The sequence below is a fragment of the Indicator indicator genome, chromosome 36, assembly GCF_027791375.1.
Source record: "Indicator indicator isolate 239-I01 chromosome 36, UM_Iind_1.1, whole genome shotgun sequence".
Lineage (NCBI taxonomy): Eukaryota > Metazoa > Chordata > Aves > Piciformes > Indicatoridae > Indicator > Indicator indicator.
Genome location: NC_072045.1, coordinates 2,257,117 through 2,275,366, shown reverse-complemented (window position 1 = coordinate 2,275,366; position 18,250 = coordinate 2,257,117). Strand labels below are relative to the sequence as shown.

The window sequence follows — 18,250 nt, the reverse complement described above, 5'->3', positions numbered from 1 at the left end:
GAGTCTCCAGGGTGCCCATGCTGGAGGCTGCAGAGTACCAGGGGGGGTGTCTTTACTGGGGGCTGCAGGGTGCTGGGGTGCTGATGCCAGAGACCCAGGGGTGCACGTGGAGGAGCTACAGGATTGCCACTGCCAAGGCTGGTGGAGTGCATACGCCAGGGACTGCAGGGTGCCAGGATTCCGAGGAGTTGTGCCCACGCTGGGGGGTGGAGGATGATGAGGTGCTGGTACCAGGGGCTCTGGGGTGCCTATGTAGGGGGGGCTGTAGGGTGCTAATCACCTTTGGGGTCTCATGCTTAGGGCTGCAGGGTGCCAGAATGCCGAAGCCATTTGATTGCTGGAGGCTGGAGGGTGCTGTGATAGGGGGTGCCCATTTTGGGGGCTGCAGAGTGCCCATGATGGAGGCAGCGGAATACCGGGGGCAGGACAGCGGTGCCGGGAAGCCGGTGCCAGGATGCCAGTGCCGGCGCCCGTGCCAGGGGCTGACAGCACCGTGGGTGCGGCCCCGGGAGCCGGTGCCGTGGGAAGCCGCGGGGGCCCCGGTCCCGCAGGAAGCCGTCGGCCGGGGCCGTCAATAGCCGGAAGGCGGCGGCGGGACCCCCAGTCGCTGTCCCGGTCCTCGGAGCCACTTCCCCTTCCCAGGTCAGCGGCCGCTGCCCCCCCGCGCCCCCACCCCGGTAAAAAGCCATCGGGGGGGTCCTGGGGCCGCCCCGCACCTGCCGCAGGGCCAGGCCCGGAGGGAAGTGGGGAGGACCGGGGGAGTCCGAGAGGCCCAGGGGGGGGGTTCAGTGACCGGGGCGGCTGGGCACGTGCAGGGGGCGCGGGGGGCGCGGGGGGGCGGGGCGGGGGGCGGGGCAGGGTGGGGTCTGGGAGCCGATTAAGCGACGGGAGCCGGAGCGGCCGCAGCCGCGATCGCACCATCCCCAGTGGGGCAGCACAGGCACCGCCACCGGTAACTTGCACCGGCTCCAGCGCGCCCGGCCCGGCCGGTGAGTATCCGCGGGGAGGGTGGGGGCGGCCCGGGAAGGAGCTTCTTTGGTGCTTCGGTCCCGTGTCCCTGGAGCCGTGTTTCCCAGCACCCCTGGGCGCGGGGACAGTCCCCATGTCCCCTGTGCTCTTTGCTACTCCAAGGAGCAGGGACGCTCCCTGCCCCCATGTCGCTTTCACTCCCTGCTATCCCAGGGGGCGGGGACAGCCCCTGTCCCATGTCCCCTGCACCCACTGCCACCCCGAGGAGTGGAGACAGCGCTGTCCTCCGTGTCCTCTGCACCTCAAGAAGCGGGACCAGCCCTGTCCTCATGTCCCCCACGAGAACTCCTAGCCCCCCCGTGCCCTTCTGTGCCCCCTGTCACCGCAGGGAGGGGATACAGTGAGCCCTCTTGCGTGCCCCAGCAGCACCCTCTGCCTTGCTGGGGGCTCGCTGAGGTCGGGGCGAGTGTCACTTCCAGTCCCGGATGCTGGGGCACGCTCGGAAAGGGGCCACGGTGGCAGCCCCACTACCGCCACCGCCACGCTGGGAGGCCGCGGGGCACAGAGCTAGCGGTGCCGGAGTTCGCTGGGGCGGGGGGCTAGAGGCTAGCCCAGCGTCCCAGGCCTGCGGGGCTGCCACCCATTTCTTCCCCTTCCAGCTGCAGGAACAATGGCAGAGCCCTTCCTTGTGGAGAGCCCCGACGTGACCTACAGCAAGGAGTTCATCGAGGCGCAGTACACCTACAGCAGCGTGCACGTCTGCAAGGAGAACGGCGCCACCCGGGTACGTCCGCGGGGCAGCGCAGGGCACCGCCGCGGCGTGGCCCTGGCCCTGGCCCTGCTCGGCCACAAACGTCCCCTCGTCTGTGCCCCGCAGGTGAGGCCATGCTCGACTCGCTTCACGTTCCGGACAGCGCGGCAGGTGCCCCGCCTCGGGGTGATGCTGGTGGGCTGGGGAGGTAACAACGGCACCACAGTGACGGCCGCCGTGCTGGCCAACAAGCTGGGCTTGTCCTGGATGACCAAGACCGGGCGCAAGGTCGGTGTCTTCTCCCCGTGGCCACTCGGCTGCTTGCACCTCCAGCTGGGTCCTGCACCTCCATCTGCTCCCTGCCGCTGCGGAGGTGGTCTGCAGCCATGGGCCCCCGTTTTGGGGGTGCTGAAGACCCCCTCCCCCAAGCCGATGGCTCAGTCCTGTTCTCTCCATCTCAGAAAGCCAACTACTACGGCTCCCTGCTCCAAGCCTCCACTGTCTGCCTGGGCACCGGCCCCACCGGGGACGTTTATGTGCCATTCCGGGACCTCCTGCCCATGGTGCACCCCAACGACATCGTCTTTGATGGTAGGTGGGGCACGGGAGGGGCCCCGCGGCGGGGCGTGGGGCACCCCGAGCAGTTAGGTCACCTCCTGTCCCCTAGGCTGGGACATCTCCTCGCTGAACCTGGCAGAGGCCATGCGCCGGGCGGAGGTGCTGGACTGGCCGCTGCAGGAGCAGCTCTGGCCCCATATGGAGAAGCTGAAGCCTCGGCCGTCCATCTACATCCCCGAGTTCATTGCTGCCAACCAGGAGGAGCGGGCGGACAACGTCCTCCACGGGTCCATGGCTGAGCAGGTCCTGGTGGGGAGGGGACACGCACAGGGAGGTGACAGGGGGACGCCATCGCGCTGACCCCTCCCCCTCGGTGGTGCCCCAGGTGGAGCAGATCCGCAGGGACATTCGGGACTTCAAGGAGAGCAGTGGAGTGGACAAAGTCATTGTGCTCTGGACAGCCAACACTGAGCGCTTCTGCGACGTGGTGCCAGGGCTCAACGACACCGCAGCCAACCTGCTGCAGGCCATCGAGGTCAGGGCACAGGGCAGGTGGCCAGTGGGGTGGCAATGCCACCTCAGCGCTGCTGAGCCCACTCCCTGTCCCTGCAGCAAGGCCTGGAGGTGTCCCCATCCACGCTGTTTGCCGTGGCCAGCATCCTGGAGGGCTGTGCCTACATCAATGGCTCCCCCCAGAACACCTTTGTGCCAGGGGCAGTGGAGCTGGCCACCCAGCGCCAAGTCTTCATCTGCGGAGATGACTTCAAGTCCGGGCAGACCAAGCTCAAGTCAGTGCTGGTGGACTTCCTGGTGGGAGCTGGGCTCAAGGTACGTGGGGACAAGGTGGTCCAGAGGAGAACCTGCCCATGAAGGGGGGTGGGGGTCGGGGGGTGACCTGCTGGCACATCCTGTCCAGACCAAGTCCATCGTGAGCTACAACCACCTGGGGAACAACGATGGGAAGAACCTCTCAGCCCCGCAGCAGTTCCGCTCCAAGGAGATCTCCAAGAGCAATGTGGTGGATGACACAGTGCAGGCCAACCCCATCCTCTATGGCCCCCAGGACAAGCCTGACCACTGCGTGAGTCAGGGGACAGGAGGGGCACACCTGCAGTGCCAGCAGGGTGCCTAGGTGGTGACTGGGATGTGCCCTGCAGGTGGTGATCAAGTATGTGCCCTACGTGGGGGACAGCAAGCGGGCACTGGACGAGTACACCTCGGAGATCATGATGGGCGGCACCAACACCATCGTCATCCACAACACCTGTGAGGTGCGGCGGGCAGGTGCCCAGGGCGTGCCTGGGGCAGGGGGCACGTGCCCGGGGTGCGGCTGACGCTGTGTGCCCGCAGGACTCGCTGCTGGCCAGCCCAATCATCCTGGACTTGGCCATCCTGACGGAGCTGTGCCAGCGCATCACCTTCCGCACCGAGGCTGACGTCGACTTCCAAGGCTTCCACAGCGTCCTCTCCATCGTCGCCTTCCTCTGCAAGGCACCGCTGGTGCCCGAGGGCACCCCTGTAGTCAATGCCCTCTTCCGCCAGCGCAGCTGCATCGAGAACATCCTGAGGTACCCTGGGGGGGGAGTCCCCTCGCTTGCAGGTGCCCTCTCCCACCCACCCCATGGTGGCATCAGAGGCTCACAGAGATGTCCCAGGGCTTGATACCCAAGGTGCCAACACCCTTGGGTGCCAGCACCTAAAGGTTCCCGCACCCATCTATGGGGTGTCCAAACCCAGCCCTGCTGCCCAAAGCCTGGTGTGCCCAAGGTGCTGGTGCCACCAGTGGGCTCCCCAGCTCATCACCCAGGGGTACCTGTGCCCACTACCAGTGGGTCCCAGTGCCCAATGGTGCATGATGCCCAAAGGTGATAGTCTTAATGCCCAGGGTGTTCAGTGCTGGCAGGTCCTGGTGATGCCCAGCACCAACAGCTCCTAGTGTGGATGGGGTCCCCAGTTCCCAGAGTCTGGGGTGCACAATGGGAGCAGGCCCCAATGCCCAGGGTACCCAACATCCTCAGACCCTGGCACCTAATGCCCAAAGGGTCCTACACCAGTGGGGATTCAGTACCTGATGCCCAGGGCTGTGCCCAACACCTATGGATCCTGGTGCCCAGCATGATGGGTCCTAGTGCCCAGGCTGCCCACACCAATACAGGGTCCCCAGCACAGCTGGCTCATGGCACAGGGGGTGCCTGGTGCCACCCTGTACCTGCTTTCCCCAGCTCTGGGGTGCCCACCTCTGAGCCCCCACTTTGTGTCCCCTCAGGGCCTGCCTGGGGCTGCCCCCCCAGCACCACATGCTGCTGGAGCACAAGATGCAGCGGCCGAGCCCCAGCCCCAAGCGCTCTTGCCCCGGAGGGGCCACCTGCCCCCTCACCCCCAAGAAGACCTCGATGCCCACCCAGCTCAACGGGCACCCTTGTCCTGGCACCCCCCGGCCGGTGGGCCCTCACACCCCCCTGCACGTGGATGGGGCTGACTAGGGGCCGAGGCCTTTCTGTATCTCATAGCAGCTTTCTAGGGGGGAGGGGAGTTGTAGGCGGGGCGGGGGGGGGGGGGGGGGGGCGGATTTGGGGTCTGGTGGGGAGAGGGGTGGTGCCCATGCCCTGTGGTGTGTGGCCCCCCCCCTCAAGTGCTCGGTGCTGCCCAGCTCCGATGCCAACTCAAACTGTGAAGCTTTGTACCTGCCAATAAACCTGGAGCACAGTGTGACCCCCTCCCCCTGCTCACTTGGTGCCTGGGACCCCCACCCCCTGACCCTGTGCTGCCCCTCAACCCTGTGCCCCCCTCCCCAGCCCCAGGCAAAGTGAGAGCCAAAGGCTGGCACCTTCTGAAAAAAAATCAAATTACATTTATTGGGGGAGGGATTTTTTGTTTGGTTGGTTTTGGGGGGAGCCCCCCAATTTATTCTGATAAGCTCTAAAGGCTTTGAGGACTAGAAATTGGGGGGGGGGGGGATCCCTACACAGAACGACTATGCCTAGGGTGGGCACTACCCCTAAGGGGGTGGGGGGGCAGTTGGGGGGTCCCCGCCTGGTGTGGGGCTGTACAGAGGGAGGGGCCCTGGGTGCAGGGTTCGTTTTATTTTGGGGGGGGGGAGGAGGGGCAGTTTGAGGTCCTTTCTGTTATAAAAGAGGGGGGGGGGGGAAAACCACACAAAAAAATTCCTTCATATTAAAATTTTACAGAGTGGTTCCGGGGGGCCGGGGGGGGCAGGGGGGGCCCCGGTCTGGCACTCGGGGGTGGGGGGTCTGGAATTGGGGATCACAGTGCTGGCTGAGCACACAGACGGGGCTGGGGGCCAGGGACATCCCCCCACCCCGGGGCTGGGGGTTGCTGCTCTCTGCACTGGGGCCTGCCCTATAGAGCACGTGGGGGGTGAGTGCTCCATGTGGGGGGGCAGTATGGCTTGCCCCCGCCCCACTCCCCCCCAGCACAGCCTGGGGTACCCCTGGCTTGGGGAGACTGCAGACTGCAGTTGCACTGGGGGGGGGGGGCTGGCAGTTTGTGCCCCCTCCTCCCCCTGGCCCGGGGCTTTGGCAGGCCTGGGGGTTGACTGTGGACCCCCTCCCCCCCGAGATTGGAGAGGGGGGAGAATGCCCAGCAGGGAGGGCACTGGGAGGGGGTCAGACCCTCCCAGATAGGGAGAGAGGTGGGGGGGTGGGGGCATTGCTTATTAGCATTTAAGCTAATTGCATGGGGGGAGGGCACAGTGCTGTCCCCTCCCTCCCCATGCCTGGGTTGTGGGGGTGGTGGTGGCACCACTGTCATGGAGAAAGGGGAGGGGGCTCAGTGCTCCCCCCCCGTCCCAGTAACTTTGCCATCCCCACTCCCGAGAAAGCAGGGGGAGCACAGTGTCATAAAATCCCCCCTCCCCCAACAAATCCCCCTCCCAAATCTGACACCACCCAGGGTGGCCGGGGGGGCACTCCTGCCCACCCCCCCCCCCCCCCGAGCCCTCTTGCCTCACCCCAACCAGGCAGCTGCCTCCAAGCTGGGAAGGGGGCGGGGGAGGAGTCAGTGACAGTGTGTGTGTGTGGGGAGGGTCTCCCAGTGCTGGGGGGGGGTCCCTGCTCCGTGGCGGGGCACAAGACACAGACCGAGTGACTTGGGTCTGTCTCTCTTTGTCTCGGTTTGGGTTGTTTTGGGTTTGTTGGTTTTTTTTGGGGGGAGGGGGCTTGGGGGGGGCTGGGGAGGGCTTTATTAATTCTTCCGAGGGGTTTTCTGTCGGGAGGGGCTGGGGGGCTGCCGGCGGCCTCGGCGCTGGGCTCACACGCTCATGGTCATGCTGGGTGAGTACTGGAAACACGGGAGACACCAGTGAGTGGGGGTGGGGGGAGACACCGACCCAGCACTACCCCCCGCAAAAAAACCCAACGAAAAATATCCAATGAAAAACAACCCTCACGACCCCCACCTCCGCCCTCCCCGGCTCAGCCAAACTGAGCCCCCCACTGCCAAAGGGGGAGGCCACCAAGGGGGTTTTGGTGCTGCCTCCTCCCCCCCGCTCCCCTCTCCCGACTGCCACCGCGCCCCCCCCGGGCGCCCCGCCCCCGCCGGCCGCCCGCCCGCCGCCCGCCGCGGGTCCCTTACGCTGTCACTTTGGAAGGGGTTCAGGAAGCTGCTGCTCAGCTCCGCCTCGTCCCGCGGCGTCCCGGGGGGGTTGCTCAGCGCCCCCAGGTTACTGGGGGAGCTCTGGGGTGGGGGAGAGGTTAGTGGGGAGTGGGGGGAAGTGCGGGGGGGCGACTTGGTGTGCGAGGGGTCCCAGAGTATAGAGGGGCACCCCAGTGCAGGAGGGGGGGGGGGGGGGGGGCAAAAAATGGGGTCCCAGTACATGGGGGGGGATACCAGTGAGGGGGGGGCTCAGTGCATGGGGGCGGGGGAAACAACCATAAATTGAGTCCCAGTGTGTGAGGGGGGGACCCACTGCATGGAGGGAGTAAATGGCAGGGGTGGGGGGCAAAAAGGGGGTCCCAGTACAGGGAGGGGGGATCCAAGTACATGGGAGGGTCCCAGCACTGGGGAGTGGTCCCACACTCACCTTTGGCAGCCCATCCATATCCCCGGAACCTGCAAGGACAACAGCAGCAGGTCAGTGACCCGCCTCCCCCCGAGATCCAGGTCCCCCCCAAGTCCATGTCATTGCCCCCCAGCAGCGGGGGTCCTGTGGAGAACCCACCCCCACGAGGTGGCCATGTTGTGGGGGGGGAATTGGGCTGGGGAGGGTGCTGGGCTGGGGGGCATTGGGCTGGGGGAGTTGCTGGGCTGGGGGGGGGTTGCTGGGCAGGGGGGGACATTGGGCTGGGGGGGGGTACCCACCTAAGGATCCATTCATGTGATGTGGCTCCATTGCACTCATGCCACCCATGGGCCCCTCAGATCCAGGCCCCATTGGGAACTGGAAGGCAAAGGGGTGGGGGTGAGCAGTGAGGTGCCCCCCACCCCCAGATTGCCCTCTCTGTGTACCCTCTTGCCAGCACTCACGTTGGGTCTGCTGCCCCCAGGCCCGATGGGGTTCATCATGGTGTACATGTTCTCACTGGAGTTGGTGGAGTCTGGGGGGCACACATTGGGGGGGGGGTGAGCATGGCACCCCAAATTCCCCTCCCCCCACCAAGATGTTCCCTCCCCTCCCTCCCCGGGTCTTGTCCTGCTCCCTGCAGACACTCACCTCCGGGGCTGGGCAGGATAGGGGTGCCAGGGGGGCCACCACCCCCAGGAGGGCCCTGAAAGTGGGCAGAGGAGGGAGGTGTGTTGGGGGAGGGACATAGCAGGTTTGGCTGCAGCATGGCCCCCCCTGCCAGCACACCCCAGTACTCACCACGTAGTTCCCAGGGGATGAGGAGGAGTAGGCAATCTGAGGGGGATGGGACACAAAAGGGGGGTCAGCACGTGGGCAGTGGGGGGGGGCTTGGAGCCACCCCCATGGTCCCCATCTCCCCCCCCTCTCCCCCCCCAGGAATTCCACCCCACACACACTTACGGAATTGGCGTTGGGGTTTGGCCAGGGCCCGCGGCCCCCGGGGCCCCTGGAAGGCAACAGGGAGAGGTGAAGGGGGGGCCTGGGGGTCCCTGGGCCCCTCCACCCTGTGTGGCCACTGGCTCCCCCCTGCCCAGCCGCGGGGTGGGGGGCACTCCGTGGGTCTTACATGTTCATGGCAGGCATGCCTGGGCCGGGCAGCGAGCTGGGGGGGGGGCGCATCCCACTGCCGAAGGTCTGCAGGGAGGGCAGAAGGTCAGCAGGGCAGGGGAGAGCCCCAGCCTGTGCCTGACCCTGTCCCTGCCACCCTGACCCCATCCTGAGCCCCCTCCCCAATCCCCATCCCTGTCCCCAATCTCACCTCTTATCCATGTCCAAAACCCCCACATCGCTGTCCCCATCCCTCCATTCTCTTCCCTATCCCTCCATTCTCATCCCCATCCCTGTGTCCCTGTCCCCATCCCTGTGTCCCTGTCCCCATCCCTCTATTCTCATCCCCACCCGTGTCCCTGTCCCTATCCCTCCATTCTCATCCCCATCCCTGTGTCCCTTTCCCCATCCCTCCATTCTCATACCCATCCCTGTATCCCTGTCCCCATCCCTCCATTCTCATCCCCACCCCTGTGTCCCTGTCCCTATCCCTCCATTCTCATCCCCATCCCTGTGTCCCTGTCCCCATCCCTCCATTCTCATCCCCATCCCTGTGTCCCTGTCCCTATCCCCATCCCTGTGTCCCTGTCCCTATCCCCATCCCTGTCCCCATGACGTGTCCCTACCTGCGGGGCCATCCCAGCCATGCCTCTTGGGGGGTTCATTCGCTGCATCGGCCCCCCCATGCCGGGATGCCCTGTGCAGATTGGGGGGGGGGGAGAGAAAGCATGAGTCCCTCCAGCACCGGGGAGGGGCGACAATGGGAACACCCCCCGCTCCCCCAGACTCACCCTGCGGGCGTGCAGCTGGGTCCATGGCACTGGGAAGCAGCGGCTGGGAGCCAGGGACACCCACGGGGGGCTGTGGAGCCAGGGGGAACAGGGATCAGGGTGCTGCGGGACCTCCCCACACCACCAGGTTTTGCGGCGGAGGGGTGTGAGGAGGGGGAGGGTCCCGGGCGGGTCCCATCTGCCACCAGCTCACCTGGTTGGGCATCCGGAGCGGGGGCCGGGGGCCGCCGGGGTAGCGAGGGGACATGAAGGGCTGCAAGAGAGAGGGGGCTGGGTGAGCTGGGGCTGGGGGCTGCGGCATCACCCTAGGTGGGGGCGGTGGGACTGGGGGCGTCCTGTGGGCGTTGGAGGTGGGCCGGGGGCTGCCGGGCTGTGCCCAGCCTTACCTGGCTGTGCGGCCCCAGCATGGGGGGGAGCCCGGGGGTGTGGGGTGGAGGTTGGGCGTGGGGCGATGGCTGAGAGCCCGTGGGTCCCTTCAAGAGAAACAGAACAGGGTTATGGGGGGGATGGGGGCACCCCGGAGGGGGGTGTGGTGGGGGAGCACAGGGCTGGCCACAGCGTGGGGGAGACGGGACAGGGCTGGGGTGGGGTGGGGGCAGCTGTGTCATGGAGTGTGGGGAGCCCAGGGTGTTCAATTTCCCCCTGGCTGCACACGCAGCAGAAAACGACCCCCCCACACACCGCCTAGGACCCCCGTAGCAGTGGGGGGGTCTGTCACACCCCCATTGGTACCTGGAAGAAGGCAGGGGGCATGGGCCCTCCAGGCATGCCGTCCCCAGGGGGCAGGTTCCCCATCACCGGGCTGGGGGCTGCTGCTGCGCTCTGCAGGGAGAGGAGAGCTCAGCACGGGGGGGAGCGGGTCCCCAATAGTCCCCTGCCCCCCCCCCCCCCCCCCCGCCCCCCAGTCACCATCGCTCCCTGCCCCAAGCAACCCAGAGCAGGCAGTGCTGGACCTGCCCCCTGCGCTGGGCCCCATCCCTGGTACCTCTGTGCCGCAGCACTGAGGGCGGCACCAGGGCTGACCACCCCTCATGTTGGGGGTCACCAGGCTGGCATCTGTGCCACCACAGCCCCATGTCCCGAGCTGCCACCAGCTGCCACCGAGCTCGCCCTGCATGACCAAGAGGGCAGTGCAGGGAGAACACAGCACCATCCCCTCCCACCCAACTCGGGGGGGCTGTGGCTGGCCACAGGGGGACCCCAGGAGACTGGGGGGACTAGGGGCCAGCCAGGGGGCCGGCCAGGCCCGGCCAGGGGCAGCTGTGCTGGGAAGGAATGTGGCAGCTTTCCAGCTCGGCCCCTCCGCCACAACTGGTTCCAATTTGTAGGGGAGGAGGAGAAAGGGGCGGGGGCGTTACCCCGCACTGCCCCCTTCACCCGGGGGGCCCCACATAGCCCCGTGCCCCCTGCCAGCCCTGTGGGGAGAGGGGAGGCCTGGGTGTACTTGAAGCATGGGGAGACATCACCCACTGGTACTGTGGGTGCTGTGGGTGTGGAAATGGGTGCCCAGCATGGTGCCCATCAGGGAGCCATCAGAGAGCCCAGCATGGTCCTATCACAGCGCCCAGCATTGTGCCCAACACGGAGCTGCCATGGAGCCATCACAGAGCTCAACATGGTCCAAGCACATCACCCATGGAGTCATCACAGTGCCAGCACAGTGCCCACCCACTCCAGCATGGCACATGGGACCAGTTCTCAGCCAGCCAGCCCCACTGCTTGACCCTCCAGCTCCAGTCTCACCAGGGGGAGGCTGCTGCTCCCCCTCATGGCAGGGACTGAGCTGCTGCTCCCCCTCATGGCAGGGACTGAGCTGCCCCCCCCCATCACTCAATGATGTAAAGCAGAGTTGCCATGGCAACAGGTTGGGGAGTTTCGGCTCCTCCTGCAGACTCAAGGTCAAGAGGGAGAAAACAGTTGGAGGGGGTGGGGTGCAGGTTGGGGGTTCCCCACGCTGCTGCACCCCAGGGGGTAAATCCAGACCCTGTTGTGGGGCTGGCTCTGCCACCACTGCTCCCTGCTGCCATGCCCAGGCCAGACTCCCACAGTGATGAGAGGTCACTGTCCCCACAGCGCTTGGCAGGGGAGGGGTGTCCCACTGCACCATGGAGGGGATTCCACTGCACCCCGAGGCAGCCTGGCCAAGCAGCACCTGTGGGAGGGCTCTGGGCACCTGCTCCATGCCCACTTTACCCCATGGGTACCAGCTTGGCTACAGCTCCCGATGAGCATCGGGATGGGCATGCAGCCGTGCCAGGCATCCCATGGGGTGCAGCGTGGGGGCTCCCCCCTACAGCAGTCCCCACAGGTCCCCAGCTCTGCCTGCCAGGCAGCACTGCCATGGCAACGCGGCCTGACCCGCGCCGTGTCCCCGGCGTCACCGCACCGGCAGCAGCCTCATTAATTCCAGCATGGAAATCAACTCTGCGCCTCGCCGGGGGCTGGGGGCGGCAGGGGGGCCCTGCTGCAGCTCTGCCTCCCCCCCACCCCCCCGCGGCTCTGGCGTGGGCACACGCGTGTACCCACGCACACCCACGGGGACCCACGGGCACCCGCAGCGCTGAGGGGTGTCCCGGATGGCAGCGTGGCCACCCCCCACCACAAGCTGGGTGCTGCTGGGGCCCAGCTCTGGTGGGATGGGGAGGGGGTAGGGGGCAACATGTGGCTCACAAACTCCTGCACGCCCCCCGCAGTCTAAACATCAGCACACCTCGTGTCCAGCCCATAGCACCCCACGGCCCACAGCAACCCATAGCACCATGGATACTGCATCATCCTGCCTTTCCCAGTGCACAGCACCACAGGTCCCACAGCATCCCATGGGATGCAGCACCCTGTACCCCACAGCATCCTGCATCCCACAGCCTTCTGCTTCCCGTGGCACCCTGCACACCACGGACCCCACAGTATCCTGCACACCTTGGCACCACAGATCCCACACCCCAGAATGCCAAGGATCTCACAGCATCCCACATCTCTTGGCATCACGGATCCTGCAGCATCCTACATCCCTGGCACCACACAGCAAGCCCAGGCACAGTGCCCCCAGCAGCTCCAGGACCTGATTCTATGCCCTCCAAGTCCGTCCCCCCCCATTTGCCTGCTGGCAGGAGTGGGCACACGCCGGCTGTTGACTCTGTGCCAATGATTAACTCACCAAAGGCTGGCACTGATAAGGAGCTGTCAGTGGAGGGAAGTGGACAGGGGGGACCCACCAGTGCATGGTGAGGGTCCCATCAAGTCCCAGGACTGTGGTGGCCCCTGGGGCATCAGGTGAGGAGGGGGAACCCTAGCCCTGCTGGGGTGCCCCCGGTTGGGAAGCTTTGCTTATGCCTAGATCCAGAGCTGGGGGATACCTGTCCCCTTGTGGGGTCCCCTGTTCGCCGTGGGATTGGTAGCGGGGGATGGGCACGCCAGGGTTTCTGGGTGGGGGGGGCTGACCCAGGCCCCCAGGGATTACCCCCCCCCCCCCCCCCCCCTCCTTGCACAGCCCTGCAAAATAGGTCACCCAGGCGGGCAGGCTGGGGCTGGCACAGCCGCCGTTAACCCCCCCTCCCCCCCCCCGCCAGCCTCCTCGGCGCGGGGGGAGCTCGCTGCAGGGTGGCAAAGGGTGGGGGATCGGAGCGCGGCATAGAAGCTCCCCCGCCCCCAGTACTCACATAGTCATGGAAGGCTTTGGCCTCGCTGGAGTGCTCGCAGGTCTCCCGGCGGTCGGGAGCAGCACAGTACAGATCCCAGAACACGCTGGAGGGGGCAGGGGGCAGCAGGTCAGGACCCCCCCTCCACGCTGAGCTGTGTCCCTCTCCCCCCGCCCCATCCTCAGCCGCTGTGCCCCACAGCACATCCTCCCCGCACCAGCTGAGCCCGGCCACACTCGCGTCACTGGTGGCCGGCGTAGGGGGGACGCTAGGGCTGTGCGTGTGCCCCCCGCCCCAGGCCGCGGGGGCCTCCCGCTCCAGGCCTGCGTTCGCTGTTTTCCCTGGAAACGGTCGCTACAGCCTGAATTCCTGGGACTTTACATCAGGCTGCAGCATCCCGGGGCAGGATGGGTGGGGGGTCCTGCCACTCGTGTCCCCCACCCTGGGCGCTGGATGGTGATGGGCCAGTGCAGAGGTGGGTGGTGCATGCTCCCCCCCCGGCACTGTTCCTGGGTGCCCCCCAGATGTGGGGAGTGGTGCTGCCGGCAGCAGGAGGGTTAAAGGCATGGCAGGCGCTGTGTGCCCCCCCGCTTTGCTGCTCCCCCTCCCCCCATAAATCACCAACTAATCATTTATTGGAAATGGCTTAAATGTGGCAGCGGCGGCACCGCGGCGCCCGGCACGGCTGCATCCTGAACCCCCACTGAGCACCCCCCCGCCCAACAGCCACAATGGGCAAGGCGAGACCGCCCCACACATCCTCCGGCATGATACCAACCCATGGGGTGCCCCCCACCATCCCCATCGCCCCCCACGGGGTGCTCTGCTGGGGCCCCCCGGGGTGTGGGGGGTCCGGCCCTGGGCTGGGCCCCCCCATCCTTGCCCCACGCTTGGTGCCAAATTGGATCCATCTGGAGGAGCCGGGGGCGGGGCTGCGGGGGGGGCTGAGCGTAGCCGGGATGTGGAGGAAAGGCCTCCCCCCCCGCCCCCTCCCCGAAATCGCTGATGGGAAAAGCAGAGCGGCAGGTTTATCGGGTACGAGGTGATGTGGCAGCAGTGCTGGGAGCGGGGGCAGCCCCCAGCCCTACGCCCAGGCCCACCGCCATGGCGTGGGGAGGGGGCAGCCCCACTCCCGCCCTCCCAGCCCAGCTCACCACCACCAGGAGTGAAGGAAGCCGGGGGGCTCGCCCAGGGTGATGTTCTTCTCCCATCGGATCTGCGGAGACAGGGAGGGTGGTCAGCCACTGCCTCCCCAGGCCTGGCACCCCGGGGACGGGCTCAGGCAGCTGGGGAGCTGCAGGGTCCCGAGTCCGCGGGATGGGGGTCAGGAGGTGCTGTCCTCTCCCCCCGCCCTTACCTCTGACAGGAAGGTCTGGGCCGATTTCTGGGCCCCCACGTGCAGCAGGTACTCATAGACGTACAGTGCCAGCCTGCAGGCACAGGGACGGGGGTCAGGGCCTGGCACGGCATCCCTGGGACCTGCCATCCCCACAGTGGGGAAAGCATCCCCACGGCCATCACGGTGACAGCCACAGACCACAAAAGGGGACACTGGGTGACGTGGGGGACAGCCAGGATGAAACCCCCAGGAGATGCAGCAGAATTCAAGGGGGGGGGGGTCGATGTCAGCTCCCTGCAGGAGACCCCCACAGTGGCACTGAGTCCCACTGCTATCAGCAAGCGGCCCCATCACCAGGGTGGCTGCCCCCGGTTCCGGTTGCTGTGGGTGGGATGACTCAGGGACGGGTGACACATCCCACGAGGGATGCGGCCGCGGGGCAACTGTCACCGTGGGGGTCCCCTGGTTGGAGTCTTTCTGGAGCACCCAGGGCCCCATTCCCGGCCCTCCAGCACCTCCCCGGCAGCGGGGAACGGGACCCGCGGGGAACGGGACCCACGGGGAATCCCCGGGGATATCCCGGTCTGAGGGGGACCATCGTGGGGGTGCAGCCCCCCCCGGCTCCTGCAGGTGCCCTGAGGACAGCCATGGCACCAAGCACCGGGCTACGGCGGGACCAGGCACAGACTGGGAATGTCACACTGCCGGTACCCCGAGATAGCAAGGATGGAGGGGGAACATCATGGTGCCTGGTGCCCCGGAGGACGGCAGGGACTTGGGGGGGGCATCTCGATGCCCAGTGCCCCGGGGGATGGCAGGGACCGGGGGATGGCAGGGACCCCTTGCCTCGCATGATGTAGCTGACCGGGACACATCACGGCTCTCGGTGCCCCGATGGATGGCAATGCCCAGGGCGGAGGGGCGCACTTCGGTAAGCCGGTGGATGTCGCGGACCGGGGAACATCCCCGGTGGCCCCGGGAACATCACGGCTCGCGGCGGCCCCGGAGACACCGCAGCTCCCGGAGCCCGACGGCTCCCGGTGCTCCCCGACAGGGCGGGGCGCATGGGTCCTCCCGCCCCCCGGTCCCCCCCAAGAGCCCCCTATCCCTCCCACCGGTCCCGCTCCCCCGGCAGCCGCCCCGGCAAACTTCCGCGCCCCCACTCCGCCCGCCCCCGCCGCCGCCGCCGCTCTCACTTCTCCCGGGCCTGGCCGTCCGAGGGCACACCGGAGCCCTTGCCCTTGCCGTACATGCTGGGGGGGGGTGGGTGGGAAGGCGACCCGGCCCCCGCTTGTCAGCGGCCCCGGTGCCGCTCCCGGCTCCCCTTCGCCATCCCGGCCCCGGCCCCGGCCCCGGCCCCGGCGGCTCCGGCCGTGCCGCCCGCGGGGGAGCTTGAAACCGCCGCGCCGTGTCCCGGCCCCCCCCCCGGCTCTTCCAGCAGTCGTCGTCCCCCCGCCGCCGTTAAAACGGCGATGGCGGAGAACGGCGGGGATAGGGGGAAGGTGGGGACCGCACAGGGGTGGAGAGGAGAAGGAAGGACACGGGGGGACACCGACACGGTGGTCACAGGGACACAGACACGAGCGGAGATGGACACGAAGAGATGGACAAGGATATGATCGTCACAGAGAGACGCGGACACGAGGGGAGGGACACTGACACAGAGGGACATGGATGCGAGAGGGTGGACGCAGGGGGGACACAGACACGAGCATGAGGGAACGCGGACACGAGGGGGTGGACATGGACACGGACACGGTAGTCACAGAGCGACACGGATGTGAGAGGGTGGACGCGGGAGGACGTGGACGTGAGAGGACGGGCACAGAGGGACACAGGGACATGGACACAAGGGGGCGGGCACGGTGGTCACAGACGGACACGGACATGAGAAGGTGGGCACAGACACGAGGGAGTGAACACGGACACGGACACGGACGTGAGGGGGTGGCTATGGAGGCACATGGACACAAGGGGGCAGACACGAGCACGGTGGACGCGGAGGAACACGGACCCGAGAGGAGAGGGGTGAATGGAAATGGACACAGGGACACAGAGGGACAAGAAGGGGAGGGGGTGGGCATGGGTCGACGCGGCCATGGGAGGGACTTGGACACGGGGGAATCGACACCCACCGCTGACACGCACCAGGCAGGACCTCCCCAGCCCTGACCCCCCCAGGCCGCTCAGGCAGCGAGCAGCACCTGGGGTCAGAGCCCTCAGCACCACAGGAAAGGTCCTGGAGGGGGTCTAGCCGTGGCCAAAGGATGATGCGGGGGCGGGGGGCAGCTCTCCTGCCCTCTACGGGGCTGGCTACGCCCTGGCAGGGTGACACGGGAGAGCGGGACCCGCCTTGTTCCTCTTCCCCTGCCTCTGCCTTTGCTTGGCGGAGGGGCGGCCGGAACACAGGCGAGTTGGGGTGCTGGGGCTAGTGGGGGGCACAAACCCCCATCTGCCAGGACCCCTGGGTGCTGCCCTATCCTGGAAGAGAGGGAGCAAGGTGGGTGGCAGGCTGGGCTGTACTGATTTGCACTGGGAGGGAGAACCCAGCAGGCTCAGCAGGTCTGGGGGCCGTTCAGGCAGGTCTTGCTGACTCCCCTCTGGTTTTCGTCCAGGTGGAGTGGAGGGATCATGGGGCACTCTATGGCCCCCCTCATGCTGCTGCTGCTCCTCATGTCCCCTGCGTCCCCCTGCTTCACAGTGCCGCCGGACGCCTCGGCCGAGCTGGACTTGAGCAACAGCAGCCACGGATGCCCCGAGCTGGACTGGAGGCTGTTCGCGGGGCAGCGCCGGCTGCGGCTGAGCCACAATGGCATCGTGGCGCTGCGCCCTTCGGCCCAGCTGGCACCAGGGCTGGAGGAGTTGGACTTGTCCCACAATGGGCTGCGGGAGCTCCCGGCCGCTTTCCTGAGCCAGGCGCGGGGGCTGCAGCAGCTGCAGCTGCAGCATAATGAGCTGCAAGAGCTGCCCCGCGACTTCTTCGCCAACGCCACGGCTCTGCAGAGCCTGAGACTGGAGGGCAACCCCCTGCCCGCTGTGCCCCCCACCGCCTTCCAGCCCAGCCTGCGGCACCTGGCCGTGTCGTGCCACTGCGACGTGGCTGGCAGCATCCTGGCACCCTGCTCTTGCTCCCAGCCCGAGTGCGCCGTACCCCAGTGCCGCTGCCTCACATCCCACAGCGATGCCTTCAACGTCACCGATTTCTACACTAGGGAATGTGGCACCAACGTGGGGCTGGCAGCCGGCTTGGCAGGTGCCGCCGCGGTGGTGGCCATCGTGCTGCTGGGCACGGCCATGGCTTGCTACCGGTGGAGGAAAGTAGCCATCGGCGCTACCGGGGTGGGATGGGGCAAAAGGGAGCCTACCACGGCCCACGGGCAGCCTCACTACATCAGCCGGGCTGCCGAGCTGGGCACCACGGAGCTGGGCACCACGGATGTTGTCACCTCACCGGACTATGAGAACATCTTTGTGAGCCCCGGCGCGGTCCCGGCCGCTCGGGGCTGGACGCCAGGATGGGGGCAGGAACAGCGTTACAGGTGAGGCTCTGGTGCAGGGACCTCCCGCACTGTGCTGTGCCATCTCCCCCCAGCTCTTCCTGCCCTGTGCCATGCCATGTCATGCCCTCCCATCCTCCTAACCCTAACCCATGCCCTCCCATCCTCCTGCCCCATTCCATGCTGTGCCATGCCATGCCATCTCACCTCATCCTGTCCCATTCAAACCTGTGCTGTCACGCTGTCCCCTCCCTTCCCATCCCATGCTATGCCATGCTGTTCAGTCCCATCCATGCCAACCCATACCACCCAGAGCAGTGCCACCCATGCCACCCCACCCCACCATACCCAGGCCCAGGCTGAACCCCTTCCCCCCACCCATCTCCCCAGAGCCACCCCATGGTGTTCACTCCCCTATCAGGGACTGGACGCCTGGGGCCAACCCACAGCCTTAGCACGGTGCAGCAAGTGCCACCCCTCTGTCCCCCCCAGCCCCCAGGTGCCAGTGGACGATGACTATTTCCTGGAGAGCCAAGGGGAGCAGCCCATCTACGCCAACACGCAGAGCCCCAGCGAG

The 18,250-nt window shown here is 66.9% G+C and overlaps 2 protein-coding genes across 29 annotated transcripts; one reads left to right on the top strand and one right to left on the bottom strand.

Annotated features, from left to right (window-relative positions):
• Window positions 1–1,639: 1,639 nt before the first annotated feature.
• ISYNA1 (inositol-3-phosphate synthase 1) lies at window positions 1,640–4,761 on the top strand. The gene is made up of 10 exons (XM_054396232.1): window positions 1,640–1,753; window positions 1,847–2,008; window positions 2,182–2,311; window positions 2,388–2,581; window positions 2,664–2,813; window positions 2,891–3,106; window positions 3,195–3,359; window positions 3,436–3,549; window positions 3,629–3,846; window positions 4,545–4,761. The coding sequence occupies exons 1-10, from the start codon at window positions 1,640–1,642 to the stop codon at window positions 4,759–4,761; spliced, it is 1,680 nt and encodes a 559-aa protein (XP_054252207.1).
• Window positions 4,762–6,547: 1,786 nt separating this feature from the next.
• On the bottom strand, window positions 6,548–15,428 carry SSBP4 (single stranded DNA binding protein 4). Of its 28 annotated transcripts, none has more exons than XM_054396130.1 (18): window positions 15,373–15,428; window positions 14,195–14,267; window positions 13,992–14,053; window positions 12,859–12,943; window positions 9,932–10,021; window positions 9,586–9,672; window positions 9,393–9,452; window positions 9,200–9,269; window positions 9,035–9,105; window positions 8,428–8,546; window positions 8,262–8,307; window positions 8,100–8,135; window positions 7,950–8,004; window positions 7,763–7,833; window positions 7,598–7,676; window positions 7,320–7,348; window positions 6,872–6,973; window positions 6,548–6,577 (listed from the first exon to the last, which is right to left on the bottom strand). In XM_054396130.1, exons 1-18 carry the CDS (start codon window positions 15,426–15,428, stop codon window positions 6,548–6,550), a joined length of 1,221 nt encoding a protein of 406 aa, XP_054252105.1. The 28 variants fall into 28 exon arrangements, with proteins under 28 accessions (XP_054252105.1, XP_054252106.1, XP_054252109.1 ...); XM_054396131.1 differs by having other exon boundaries at window positions 8,428–8,495; XM_054396134.1 differs by lacking the exon at window positions 9,393–9,452 and having other exon boundaries at window positions 8,428–8,495.
• Window positions 15,429–18,250: the final 2,822 nt, after the last annotated feature.

Bases quoted from the DNA above. Each gene is read 5' to 3' on its own strand.
- ISYNA1 (XM_054396232.1), top strand. From the start codon at position 1,640: ATGGCAGAGCCCTTCCTTGTGGAGAGCCCCGACGTGACCTACAGCAAG. The intron at 3,550-3,628 runs GTGCGGCGGGCA...GTGTGCCCGCAG, and splicing joins TCATCCACAACACCTGTGAG to GACTCGCTGCTGGCCAGCCC. The intron at 3,847-4,544 runs GTACCCTGGGGG...GTGTCCCCTCAG, and splicing joins TGCATCGAGAACATCCTGAG to GGCCTGCCTGGGGCTGCCCC.
- SSBP4 (XM_054396130.1), bottom strand. From the start codon at position 15,428: ATGTACGGCAAGGGCAAGGGCTCCGGTGTGCCCTCGGACGGCCAGGCC. The intron at 7,834-7,949 runs GTGAGTGTCTGC...TGTGCCCCCCAG, and splicing joins TATCCTGCCCAGCCCCGGAG to ACTCCACCAACTCCAGTGAG. The intron at 7,677-7,762 runs GTGAGTGCTGGC...TTTGCCTTCCAG, and splicing joins CTGGGGGCAGCAGACCCAAC to TTCCCAATGGGGCCTGGATC.